Here is a 14,050-nt window from a genome sequence, read left to right on the forward strand (position 1 = left end):
AGCCTGACCTAGTACACTTCACATTTTCTTCAGATAATGTAAAGATCTGTGATTGAAGATACAGCAGTATTAAACTGTGATACATTAGTTCCAAAAAATGCAGTTAGCATTGAACATTTCATTAATAAATCGCACAAATTCTAAATAATAAACAGGTTGCAAGAAAAAAATGGGTAACACTTTAGTTTAGGGTCCAATACTCACTATTAAAGTTGCTTTAAAGCACGCATATTACTAGGATATATGCTGTTTATTAGTATTTATAAAGCAGATATTAATGCCTTATTCTGCATGACCATATTCTACACCCAATACCTAAACGTAACAACTGCCTTACTAACTATTAAGGAGTTTACTGGGGTTAAAGTCGTAGTTAATAGTTTGTTAGTGAGATTTGGACCCTTTTCTAAAGAAAAAACTTGGAATTGAATTTAAAATGATTGCAATCTGCATAGAGATTGTACAAAAAAAATTGTGCCTGGGGCATATAGTAAAAAAAATAATATATAATGTGCAGAGGCATTGCGTGTAGTGTAATCCACAAAGAGGATGCATGACGCAGAATGAACAATGAAAGATACTTATAATGAACACCAAGAACATGAAACACTACACATATCAGGCTAACCATTTACGAGGAAAACTGAGGGCTTAAAAAAACATGTGCTGTGTCCCAAATCGGCCCCATACCCTTAAATAGGGCACTATTTAATCATTCACTATCCTTTTAATCAGGGCACTATCATTCAATCTCATTGTCACGATCAGCCACCACGCACTACATTTCCCATAATTCACTGCCTGGACTCATCTTCACTGACCATTGCCTGTTTCTTGGATTACGTGTCTGGATTAACCCTAATCAAGCTGCATTTGGATCTTATCCCGTAACACTCATAATGCACCCCAATAACAAGTGTGCAACCGTTGTAGACTCCACGGCTTGAGAATACCCATAATGCAACTGTGACATCACGCTGAATGAGTTCCTGAGTCTGACCAGAAGATGCAGCTGAATCATCCATCCATTTTCCAAACCGCTGGTCCAATGTGGCGACAGCGTAATATCACAGGTATTAATTCCTTTTAATTGATTATTACATTGTTTAATTAAGAGTTGTACATAGTTTCCATGAAGAAGTTCAGGATAAATCTATAGTTTACTAAGTTAAAAGATTATTAAACAGCAAGCAAACTACAAAGAAGTTCCGGCGCACTTAGTGTCCGAATTTACTCACTCTTTTTCATTCACCTTCAAGTGGACTATGTTATTGGAGGATTGTGGAGAGGATGAGGGTATTGGGGGCGATTTCGAACACAACTATGGGATGATAACCAACAAAGGAACAGGTGTGCAAACAAAATATGACAACAAACAAAGTTAGAGAACTTGGGCTAATAGTGGCAGGGAAAACAAAACAGAAAATGATAATGAAACTAAACAGACCAGGATCGTGATAGACACCGTTATGCAGAAACTGGAAAGCGGCGGCTCGAGAATGTCATTGTATGATGTAGCTTTAAGATTAATACAGTCTGTTACATGCCTTTAATCGGCTGCTGTGCCAGTCTCATGATATGATTTATTATCCATATATGCGGAAGTGTGTGGTCTGAGGGCTGTCATTACATTTGGTTGGTTTTGTGGCCAGTTATCACCATATTCCCCTGAAATGACTCACCGATTGATGATGATTTGCACTTTGTTTAATTTCGGTGATAACTGATGTTTGCTTGTGGCATTTCTTGTCAAAGGTAACTATAGTTTTATTAAGTATGGAAGAGGACACATTAAGCTAGGCTGATTTTATGTTTCGCTACAGCTTTGCAGTCGCCATAAAAAGTGTAAAACCTTGAAGGCCAGGACCATCCTTAATCCAGAACATATGATATACTGTATGTTATAGCAGACATAAACCATACAGTATTGTGAATGTTTCCATTTACAAACGTCCATACGGAGGATTTCAGTGTGTTTGCATTTAGTCTGTACACTTCTGTGGCTTTTCAACAGGAGTTACTGCAAATACTGGTGAACCTGTTTTTGTTCAAATATGTCCACACCTTAAAAGACATATTATCACAATTCAGTCATTTCAGAGGAGACTAACTGAGACCAAGAGAAAGTCTATGAGTGGCGCTGACGTACATTGTGTTTGAAAATAAAGATCACGCACCCACAATCTACAGAACGGATCACACATGGGAGAAAACACCAAGCACTTCCCATGCATTCACTGGTAGGATATGTGCATGTGTGTGTAGGGCGAAGGCTATACAAAGCATTTATCGCAGTCCAATAATATTTATGGGCCATATATTAGAGGTGTTTGCAAAAGCACAACACCCCGTCCTTTAATCATAACAGCCTCTTTGTAAAGCTGCATTACATTGTGACAAATTCACAAAACAATCCACCCTGAAAAGTGCGATCAGACTGAACTTGTTCTTCAGGAGCAAGCATGGACACACTGTTCTGCACTTACTTTTGGTTTTGTTTTTTTATTCAGTCTGACAGGGACATTGTACATTAATAAAACATTCCTATAAATGTACCAGAATTAGCCAAAGGCTATTTTTCATCCATAGTCCCTGGACAAGATGTTACAAGTCAACCTAAAGAAAAAAATGATTAAGAATACATAATAGAAAATCTAATAGTTACACAATACAATTAAATCTATTTAAACAATTTTGGATCAATTAAAAACAATGCAGCAAAATACAAACAATAATAGGATGGCTAGCAGATATAAGACAAATCTGAGTACTGATTAACCAATTCTTCACTTGAATCCCAAATAAACTAGCCTGGGAAAACCCAGACAACTTCCGGCAAATTTAGATTTGCTCTGAAAGTTTGGCCCTGTCCCAAATGGCGCACTTCATGCAGACTTTCGGTCTCGTGGACTTAAATTGCGCGTGCTCGCCGAGTCTACGAGTCCGTAGGCCGTCCCATTTAGCATTTTATCACTCTGAAGTGTGCTCAGCAGCGCCCCCTGTGTACCCTTGAAGCGGTCATCCGCAAAGCCCGCATAGATGCAGGCTCCGCGCACTTTAACTACCCAGGAATCCTTGCGAAAGGCCAATCAGACAACGGATGAGAGGAGATTTCGCTCACGGACAATTGTTAACATGGCTGAGAAGAAAATATTTAAGTGTAATTATCATTACGGTTTTTATGACAAGTTTATACAAACATTATGATCATCGACCAGTGGTTGATGTCTCAAACATAGGCTAATAATAGCGAGCTGAATAATACGATCGCATTATGATTCATTAAATAAATAGAACAGAATGTCAGGGTTTTACTGAGTCATATGTAAACACAACAATAGGCAGCATATTTCCCCGAACCTGTAGCTCCTGTCCATAACAACAACCAGACCGTCTTCCTGTTTCCGGCGTGACGATCGAGTCTGTCCCAAAAATACCTCTCAATGCGCCCTCGCGGACTCGCGCTAAGGGCCCTATAGGTCTGCACTACATGACGTCACCGAAGTGTGGACTCTGAGGAAGTGCACAAGTCCGGAGTGTGCCATTTGGGACAGGGCCTTAGCCTGGCAAAGAGCTCATTCAAGCCCATTTCCAATCCGCCGAAATCGCGGCACCAATCAGAAGCGTTGGGGCGGGCTTTACACGATGACGACAGCGCTAGGATTTTGAAGCAGATTTTGTAGCCTACATTACAAAGATGGATGCCGCCGTCGAACATCACTCGTTCCAATCAGCTATCGCGTCTGTTTTAAGCCATTTGAACGTTTCCTTTTTGTTAAAAACTGAGCAAAGAACAACACTCGGAGATGTTTCTCCGCCGCTCTGCATACGTCATCTCCTTCATCGCTCTGATTGGGTTTAGGTCTATCCGCGACGTCCGTTGGTGACGCCCCTCTGGAAATGATTTGTCTATGACGCTTTGCCAGACCATAACTCAGTTACAACTGAGAATGGTCTGGTGGTCAGGCTATAAATAAAGCATATGTGTCTAGATCTCTTATAGTTGTCGGAATAATATTCCATTCTTGTGCAGCTTTGACAGAAAAAGCAGACTGGCTAAATTTACTTCGTCTAAGCGGTATGATACACTTCTTGTAGAACGATAATCAGTTCTAATACGATCTAGCGGACCAAGAGCGGGAGAAGATAAACCATAAATCATTTTATACATCAAGCATACATTTGCATACTTAATCATGTTTTCCCAACTTAATAAGTTATATTTTTTCAGTATTGGACAATGATGAGAGTGTACCGATTTCTTATCAAAGACCTTAAGTGTACGTTTGTATAAGGTTTTAAAGTCATGTGAGAAATAACCATAGAATACATAAACATCTTAGCTGCTTCTAATGACATGTTATCTCTAGTAAGCTTAACATTATAGAGATTAAACTTAACCTGCTTACAAACCTTTTTTACGTGAGCTTTAAATGTAAGTTTAGATTCAATCAGTATTCCCAGATATTTATATCGCGGCACTACCTGCAGCCTCACCCCTGACACGTACACATCAGGCTCCCTATTAATACTGTGAGACTTCGAGAAAAACATACATACTGATTTGGCCACATTTAGTTGCAAGCGATTCTCTTTTAGCCATGCCGACACATTAACCATAGAATTCGTAAGTTAATTTGCAACTTGTGTCTGACTATTACCATGTATATAAATCACTGTATCGTCTGCATACATTTGTATATTAGTGCCGGGACATGAAAGATGAAAATCATTTATGTACATAGCAAAAAGCATTCGACCCAAGATAGATCCTTGTGGAACACCAGTTGATATACCTAAATCATTAGATAGGGGATTATGTCGTCTAACACATTGAAATCTATCTGATAGATATGACTCTATCCAGTTAAGTGTATGTAATGAGAAATTAAAACAAGCTAATTTAGACATAACGATTCTATGATTAACGGTGTCAAAGGCTTTCTTTAAACCAAGGAACACTGCTCCAACTACACCACCTTTATCTAATATTTTCTATAAAAAAACAATTTGCGGTTTCCGTTGAGTATTTTGATCTAGAACCAGACTGCATTGGATGCATTGAAAATGAACTACTACTCAAGTAACTGCTAATCTGTTCTGCATCTAGTTTCTCCATAATCTTGGAAACGGTGGGTAATATACTAATCGGCCTATAATTATCAATAGAAAGGGGGTCTCCACTTTTGAATATTGGAACAACAATCGCTGATTTCCAAACACTTGGGAATTTTCCCTGAGAAATTGAAAGATTAATAACTTTACTAATAGGTTTAATTAGGGTCAAACTAGATTCTTTGAGCATAACAACATCCATACCATATTTATCTTTTGCTCTAGATGACTTAAGAGATGTAATTGTTCTCATAACATCAGTCACACTAACTGGCCTTATTCTAAAAACAGGCTCCACTGCTGTAACTGGACAGGCATTCGTATACGCAGGCGGAAAACAACAAGTAATAGTTTCAAAATGATGATTAAAAATCTCTACCATCTCAACTGGATTGTTTACTGATTTCCCTTTTACTTTAAGCTCTAGAATTTTCTTGTCTTCATTTTGTTGGCCTGTTAATTTTAATTAAACTGATTCCAAATAATTCTAGGATTGCCTCTTGCTTTTTCTATCATAGTGAGGAAAAAATCTGCTTTAGCTTTTTGTAATTTCTTTACCACAGAGTTCCTCAACACAGTAAATCGATATCTATCACTACTTAATTTAGTTTTAAGCGAGGTTTTCAAAGCATGATCCCTGTCTTTCATCAAATTCAGAATATTTATCAATGGGACCATATTCTTTTTCTTTCTATGATTAAATTTACAGGTATAATCAGTAATAATATTTCCTAATCTTTTTGTAAAAATGTCACTATCTTCCTCATAATCAATACCCGATAATAGATTACACCATTATATCTGCTGAATAGCACCTTTAAAAGTTTCTTGTTTATACATTTCTTAACAAATGAGCTAAACTTCTTCTTAGTTAGTTTCCTAGTTTCCAGAATCATATTATGATCAGACAGACCAGTTAGCATATTACAAGATTTCAGAATTCGCTCAGGTCTATTAGTAAATATCAGATTAATTTGACTTTCAGTAGAATTGGTTATTTGAGTAGGTCCACTAATTAATTGTTTAAAATCAAAACCATCAGTTATCTGCTTACGATTTTTCCTGGTAGATTTATCTTCCCAATTAATGTTGAAATCACCCATAATTATTATTACCTCCTTGTTAAAATTACATTCTTTCAGTAAAGTATCAAAACTTTCATAGAAACTGCAATTAGAAGAAGGGGGACGATAGATTACAATGAGAGTAAACGACATTTGTGGAGATAAGACAATGTTTAAACCAATGCTTTCCAATTCCTGACAATTCACCCACTGGATTTCGTTACACTGAATACTATCCTTTATACACTCACCTAAAGGATTATTAGGAACACCTGTTCAATTTCTCATTAATGCAATTATCTAATCAACCAATCACATGGCAGTTGCTTCAATGCATTTAGGGGTGTGGTCCTGGTCAAGACAATCTCCTGAACTCCAAACTGAATGTCAGAATGGGAAAGAAAGGTGATTTAAGCAATTTTGAGCGTGGCATGGTTGTTGGTGCCAGACGGGCCGGTCTGAGTATTTCACAGTCTGCTCAGTTACTGGGATTTTCACACACAACCATTTCTAGGGTTTAGAAAGAATGGTGTGAAAAGGGAAAAACATCCAGTATGCTGCAGTCCTGTGGGCGAAAATGCCTTGTTAATGCTAGAGGTCAGAGGAGAATGGGCCGTCTGATTCAAGCTGATAGAAGAGCAACTTTGACTGAAATAACCACTCGTTACAACCGAGGTATGCAGCAAAGCATTTGTGAAGCCACAACACGCACAACCTTGAGGCGGATGGGCTACAGCAGCAAAAGACCCCACCAGGTACCACTCATCTCCACTACAAATAGGAAAAAGAGGCTACAATTTGCAAGAGCTCACCAAAATTGGACAGTTGAAGACTGGAAAAATGTTGCCTGGTCTGATGAGTCTCGATTTCTGTTGAGACATTCAGATGGCAAGAGTCAGAATTTGGCGTAAACAGAATGAGAACATGGATCCATCATGCCTTGTTACCACTGTGCAGGCTGGTGGTGGTGGTGTAATGGTGTGGGGGATGTTTTCTTGGCACACTTTAGGCCCCTTAGTGCCAATTGGGTATCGTTTAAATGCCACGGCCTACCTGAGCATTGTTTCTGACCATGTCCATCCCTTTATGGCCACCATGTACCCATCCTCTGATGGCTACTTCCAGCAGGATAATGCACCATGCCACAAAGCTCGAATCATTTCAAATTGGTTTCTTGAACATGACCATGGGCCCTATTTTAACGATCTGAAGCGCAAGTGTCAAAGCGCAAAGCGCAAGTAACTTTGTGGGCGGATCCCGGCGCTGTTGCTATTTTCCCGGCGGGATAAATGCCTTTTGCGCCTGGCGCAAATCTAAAAGGGGTTGGTCTGAAGTATCTACATTATTCATAGGTGTGGTTTGGGCGTAACGTGAAATAAACCAATCAGAGCGTCATCTCACATTCCCTTTAAGAGCAGGCGCGCTTGTTCTAAAGCGGATTCCTATTATAACGGCGGATTTGCCAGGCGCGCGCCAGGAGCGGTTCACAGCCGAGGAGACCAACGTTCTCGTCAGGGCCGTAAAACACAGAGAAGTGACATTGGGGATGGAGAAACCCACCCAAATTAACTTCTGTTAAACAGGCGTATGATAATTTGGGTAAATGTGTAAGCTACATGTATGCTTTTATAATAAATTGTCTATCTATCTATCTATCTATCTATCTATCTATCTATCTATCTATCTATCTATCTATCTATCTATCTATCTATCTATCTATCTATCGTAATAATGTATGATTTGCAAAAATGAAAACTGCTGCTTAGATGAGAGAATCAAAGTGTATGCGCGTTGTGCACACGCTACATTGATTATGGCCAAGCATGCGCCCTTAAAATAGCATAATGAACAACGCGCAACGCGCCACTGATTTTAGACTTAGTTTTTTCTGGTCAGTGGCGCAATTGTTTTATAGAACAGCAAAATAGCATGAGGGAAAGTTTGCGCCGGAACACGCCTCCTCTTTGCGCTGAACTGCCCCGGGGAGCGCAAGTGTATTTCTTAGTTAACCGACGTGCGTCTGTGGAGAGAAAAGTCCGCTTTGCGCGGGTGCAAAATAGGAATGATACATGCGTCAGTGTACAAAGTCATTTGCGCCGATTGCAAGATAGGGCCCAATGAGTTCACTGTACTAAAATGGCCCCACAGTCACCAGGGGCCTCATTTATAAAACTGTGCGTAGGATCCTTACTAAAAGTGTACGTGCGCCCGAAAGCCAAAAATGGCGTACGCAAAAAAATATTCAGATTTATAAAACCGTGCGTACGCCAGAACCTGCGCAGAATTCACTTTATAAATCCCGATAAATCTCAGTCAGCGGAAGATTGTGCGCACACGCGTCTCCTCCCCGAAATAACCATATATGGAGCTTACAACGCCTAGTTTTACTATGCATATCCTCATCTGCATATCATTTGCATATGATTATTCATCCACGTGATAACATGTTTAACGGTATAGACATTAGGAAAATATGAAATAGCCTAATATGGATGTGCCGTCGCATTAGCCTACATTAATAAAAATAATTTAGTAGCCTATCCTTGCCTTGTTTTTGAATAAATAAATCAAATAGTGTAAAATACATTTCAGAGAAAGTTTTCACAATCTTTTCCACTGACCAAATAGTATTTTTTATTGATTTATATTTTTAATGGAAACAGATAGACTGTTGTGCATTATTTGCACGAAACTATTTTCTCAGACAATCTGCTATAAGCAATTATCTCTTTAGTTAAAATATTAAAACACAGCATGCCAGAGGAAAAGTGTTCAAAAGCATTGCATCCACAACAAATATTTATATTTATTGAATATAAAAAAAGTTGTAACTTCTCAGTAATGATTTCATGTTTAAGTGTTTAACTCCATCAATGACAATGGCATATTTAATCTAAATGTTTATATCAGAAGTAAAACAGTTTAAATCATTCTTTTATTTATTTAAACTGTTATTGTGAACATGCACTGTTTTTATGATTAGGACTCTGTCGTTAGATAGGCGTTAGTTTCACTAAACGGCACAACGCGCTTGCTGGCGCGGACATTTAAGAAGGGATGAATATTTGCCTCAAGTGATATGCTTCGTGAGTGAAATTATATTTGTATTATCTTTCTGTATAGCCTATGTATAGGCCTAATTTTCTTTAGATTTTCTGTCTAAAAGTGACCAAAAAGACATTTAACTCCAGCTCACCGTCGGTGTCGCCAAACTGCTCCGTCTCCAAAACGTTCGTACGCATGGGTCAGAGTTTGCGTGCAGGTGCGCACATTTTTCCGTCAAGTTTGTTTTTATAAATCACAACTTATGCGTCGGAAGTGGCGTACGCCTCTTTCAGGGCCTGTTTTGTGCGTACGCAACGGTTATAAATGAGGCCCCAGATCTCAACCCAATAGAGCATCTTTGGGATGTGGTGGAACGGGAGCTTCGTGCCCTGGATGTGCATCCCACAAATCTCCATCAACTGCAAGATGCTATCCTATCAATATGGGCCAACATTTCTAAAGAATGCTTTCAGCACCTTGTTGAATCAATGCCACGTAGAATTAAGGCAGTTCTGAAGGCGAAAGGGGGTCAAACACAGTATTAGTATGGTGTTCCTAATAATCCTTTAGGTGAGTGTATATATATATATCATATAAAGCAGCTTGGTTAGTTCTTCTGCTATTCAGGAATAATAGTGTTTATCCTATTCCCTCCTGGTTACAACAGAATCTGACTAGATGTCAAAAGCAGGATGTGACCCATGAAATGTTTCCTGCATGGGATAGGGTTAGTGTGGGTTAGGTATATAAATATATGTCATGTTATGTATATAAAACACACAAAAAGCCTGCACACTGCTGCATATAGATGTTTTGTTTGTTTTGTTAAAGCATAACTTTTTCTTTTGCTAAAGATATTTATTTTACATTTCAAAATATAAAGCCATGTTAATTATGTTCTTAATTCTTAAAAAAAAGAAAGATAATAATACTGTTACAAGCACTGGATCGATAAGCAGTATCGGTAAGAGTAGTAATTAAAACCTTAGCGATACCCATGCCTAACTAAACAACAATACCAGAAGAAATTGCAGTATTTTATCTTCTAGAAAATAACACTAAAGTTTCCCTGAAAAGAAAGCATTTTGTTTCAGCAGTGGTTATGCAATGCGTTGGCAGCTGTATCAACCATTGGAGTGTGTTTTACTCGAGGTAATGTGTGTTTAATCCTAATTCCTATTTGGCTGTTTCCCAGTTTCAGGGTTTATTGGTCTTACATGTGTTTTGTTTTGTCCTGTTTTTTCCATGTGCTCCCTCTCTTGCTTCACCTTTATCAATGAATAGCCATGATTTGCACATTTAATAACAAGTATATGTGGTGTGATGTACATGCGATTGACTGGAACGCACTCACGGTCGCCAACTTTGAAATGAGAATTATAAAAGGTTTCCGGTCTTGATTCAATATCAATTCATTTGGATAAATATCAGGTACAGTAGCTACATGTTACATTTTCTCAAGGAAAACATATCAACTAATGCTGTAAACATACAGGGAGCCCTGTCAGCTGGCCATGTTAGTAAAGCTTCAAACGAACAACTCAAATGAATAATAGTTATCGTAGCCGTGGGGGACATGTGACTGGTACGGACTGGTCCAATCAACAGGCTGCAGGTCTTCATTGGTTTAATTAAAACCCATGCCTTGTCAGTACATGTGTTTAACTTCATGCGGCGCTGCACAGACCGAATGTCATGTGACTTCAAGCACAGCTTTTGAATCGCTCTCGCGAATCTTGATACACCAAATGGTCTGGCTTTTTTAATTTGCTGTGAGATTCACTTGGGCAGTGTGAGAGTGTGAAACAGAGCCTGAAAGTGTGTGTGTGTGTGTGTGTGTGTGGCAACCCTGCACACTGAGGTCGAAAGTGTTTTTCAAACGGAAAAACATGACAGCACAGTTTTGACCTTGTGTAAGTCATGTGACACTTTTGTCAAGTTGATTTGTGCGACTCAATGAATGTTTCGAATAAGACGACACAGCCTGTCCTGATGCAGTGTTTCCCACCACAGACATGATGCCTAAGTGCACTAACAGCAAACCTCCACAGTTTAAAGGTGAAGTGAACTGCTATCTGCAAAAGCTGATATTTGAACTCAACTTCATTTCTATATTGCAAATCAGCTTTACAAAGAATAGTGCCTAACAACCAGGGGTTATTAGATGAGAAGATCAGAAGAACTTTACACAGATGCCCTGGACAAAACTAAACCGCCAAAGGTTATTTTCACGGGAACCAAGCAAAAATAAAAGGCTTTACTTTTTTAAGCTGGTCATACCATTGTGTTGATTAAAGGAAACAAGCTAGTATAATCAATAGCCTAATATTTAAGAATTATGGTTATATTTTGGAAACGGTGCAGCTGCATTTTAAACATTGATTCACAGTGCTGGGTTCATATTATTGTATGTAGACACATTTTAGTTTGTTTTTACAAACTGAGGTGATTAAAAAAATAATTGTACGGGGTAAAGCAGTTCAGAAGGAGTTTAAAAAACAACTTACAGCAATTTCCCTGCAGGCAGACATGGAAATACCAGTGCCTTCTATCTGTTTCAGCGCATACTCCTTCTCATCGTTCCTGTAAAACACAAACACAGCATTACAGAGGTGAGGAGACACACACACACACACACTACAAACACCAGTACAACACCTGTGCCACAACATACAACCACTAATAAACTACAATCAACTATTACTTATTGTATTTTAATCAAATATTTAATTAAATAATACTGACATGCTGGTAACACTTTACTTGAAGGCGTGTGCATAAGACTGACATGACACCTTCATAACCATGACATGACACATCATGAATATGAAGGAGGTTTATGCATGTTTATGACAACTGTCATTAAGTGTCATTTTTAATGCAAATATGACATTGTTTGAGATGTCTTTGTTATGACAACTTGACATTACTAAGACAACACAACCTGTCATAAATATGTCATAAACATGACATAGCAGATTAATTATCAAACTTAAGAAACCACTTAGCTTCATTGGTTAACATTACATTAAACTGTCAGGTGGTTGGTTTTGACATTGGCTGTCATGAGGCCTTTATAACATTTTAATGACAAATTAAATTTGTACCACTGTAGTCGAGGTCACGAAGAATATTCATGACACAGTTATAATGGACTGATGACAGCCAATGTCAAAACCAACCACATGACATTTAAAAAAAAGATAATATTATATTTTAGAGGATAAAAAATATATACATTATACTTTTTAGAGGATAATATTATTTCATAATTTTTTATTGAAAAATACTAGATTATATGTTTTATTATGAACTTTTAGCATGAAAACCAAAGTTTCAATTATTAAAAGTGTGTGCGTCAACTTTTTGTGACAAAGGTCAGAACTCCTGTTATGATGCAGATTTTTTGAGGTTCACTCTTGTCATAAATTAATCTATTACTGTTCCTACATAATTTGTACCAAAAACACAGTGGTAAAATATCTATTTAGGAGTCTTCGACCTTTCCATTGATATCTAGTTTGTCATGATTAGATTAGGATTTAATTGTAATATAGTGAAGTAAACGTCAGTCAAGGGGTGACAGCAGCCTAATAACCCTGATGCTGCTCTGTGGCATTAATGTGAATCAAACTAAAGAAAAAATAACTTACGCACTGCTCTTGACTGAATAACTTTTATATTTAATTCAAACAGTGCAGATTATGCAACGTTTTATTTTTACATTTGATTATTACATTTCTTTACTAACATGTTAAATAAACCTATTGCACCTGAAAAACTTAGGTTAATTAATATTTTTGTTATATTGTATTTGTCCTATTGTTTGTAATTTACTTGTTTATTTTTATTTTTAATAACTAATATCTGTGGAATTAGATAAAATAACACAAAACAACTATATCGCGATAATTTCTAATATCGTGGAATAAGAATTTGGTCATGTCGCCCACACCCTATATCAAACTATGGCTATACAGCCTATATTTTAAATACAGATATTAAATTATTTTACAAACAAAAAACATACTTCTTTGGTTTCACCTCCTAAAACAACAGATACACTTTTCAAAACTGAGATAAACCACTTGACAATGGCTATATGAGAAATCCTGAGCTCAGAATCACTATCATCACGCTACAGATCCCAGCTGAACTTCTTAAAGTTAGCGAATGATGAACAAATGATCTGTGAACTTTTATCTTTAATACTATCTGAAGCACACTTTGTTGCGTTTCTCGTATTATTGACATGATTACTCATGCTTTTTTTGCTAAACTGGTATAGGCTACTTTTGCAATGATTTGTAACCGACTGAACAAGTTCCCCTCAAAGTGTATTTCATCACATTAACTTCTGACATTTCACAACTACAAAACGTCTCTTTTTTGTTTTAATTTTCAACACTATCTATAGTTTTATCATTTAAAAAATAAACTTCTTGAAATATTTTACATGCAACATGCATGGTTTGATGGTTAGTAATTTTCCAGTGTGGCTGAAGTGCCCAAATCCTATAGCCGACTGTGTGTGTGTGTGTGTGTTTATTTGAGGTGCTGTGAGTTCTTTAAATTGATCGATTTTTAAACGTATTTTCCCGTCAGTATCCAGCGATGGGTGGCATCATGTGTGTTTGTTCGAGTGCGGTGTCAAGGGGAATGTGACGCTTGCAAGAGTGCGTCATGGAAATATAACATTCAGAAGTGCAGCGCTCACTCAAATGCAGTGCTTCTGTAATGTCACTCCATCACCAAGAAGAATAGCAAATATAATGACTTGTGTCTGCCCGTCTGCCATTGGTGAGACAAACAGACAAATCCACCTA

The 14,050-nt window shown here is 37.7% G+C and overlaps 1 protein-coding gene across 5 annotated transcripts in view; it reads right to left on the reverse strand.

Annotated features, from left to right (window-relative positions):
• Positions 1 to 14,050, reverse strand: part of cdk19 (cyclin dependent kinase 19) — a 96,217-nt gene that overhangs the window by 72,678 nt on the left and 9,489 nt on the right. For all 5 annotated transcript variants that reach the window (XM_056257673.1, XM_056257672.1, XM_056257671.1 and 2 more), the window contains one exon: positions 11,732 to 11,807. In XM_056257673.1, the coding sequence (XP_056113648.1) occupies positions 11,732 to 11,755 (24 nt within the window). In that variant the 5' untranslated portion in view covers positions 11,756 to 11,807. Of the gene's footprint in view, positions 1 to 11,731; positions 11,808 to 14,050 lie in introns of those variants that run through there.

The sequence above is a fragment of the Rhinichthys klamathensis genome, unplaced genomic scaffold (assembly GCF_029890125.1).
Source record: "Rhinichthys klamathensis goyatoka isolate OS25496 unplaced genomic scaffold, OSU_Roscu_1.1 h1tg000141l_1, whole genome shotgun sequence".
NCBI lineage: Eukaryota > Metazoa > Chordata > Actinopteri > Cypriniformes > Leuciscidae > Rhinichthys > Rhinichthys klamathensis.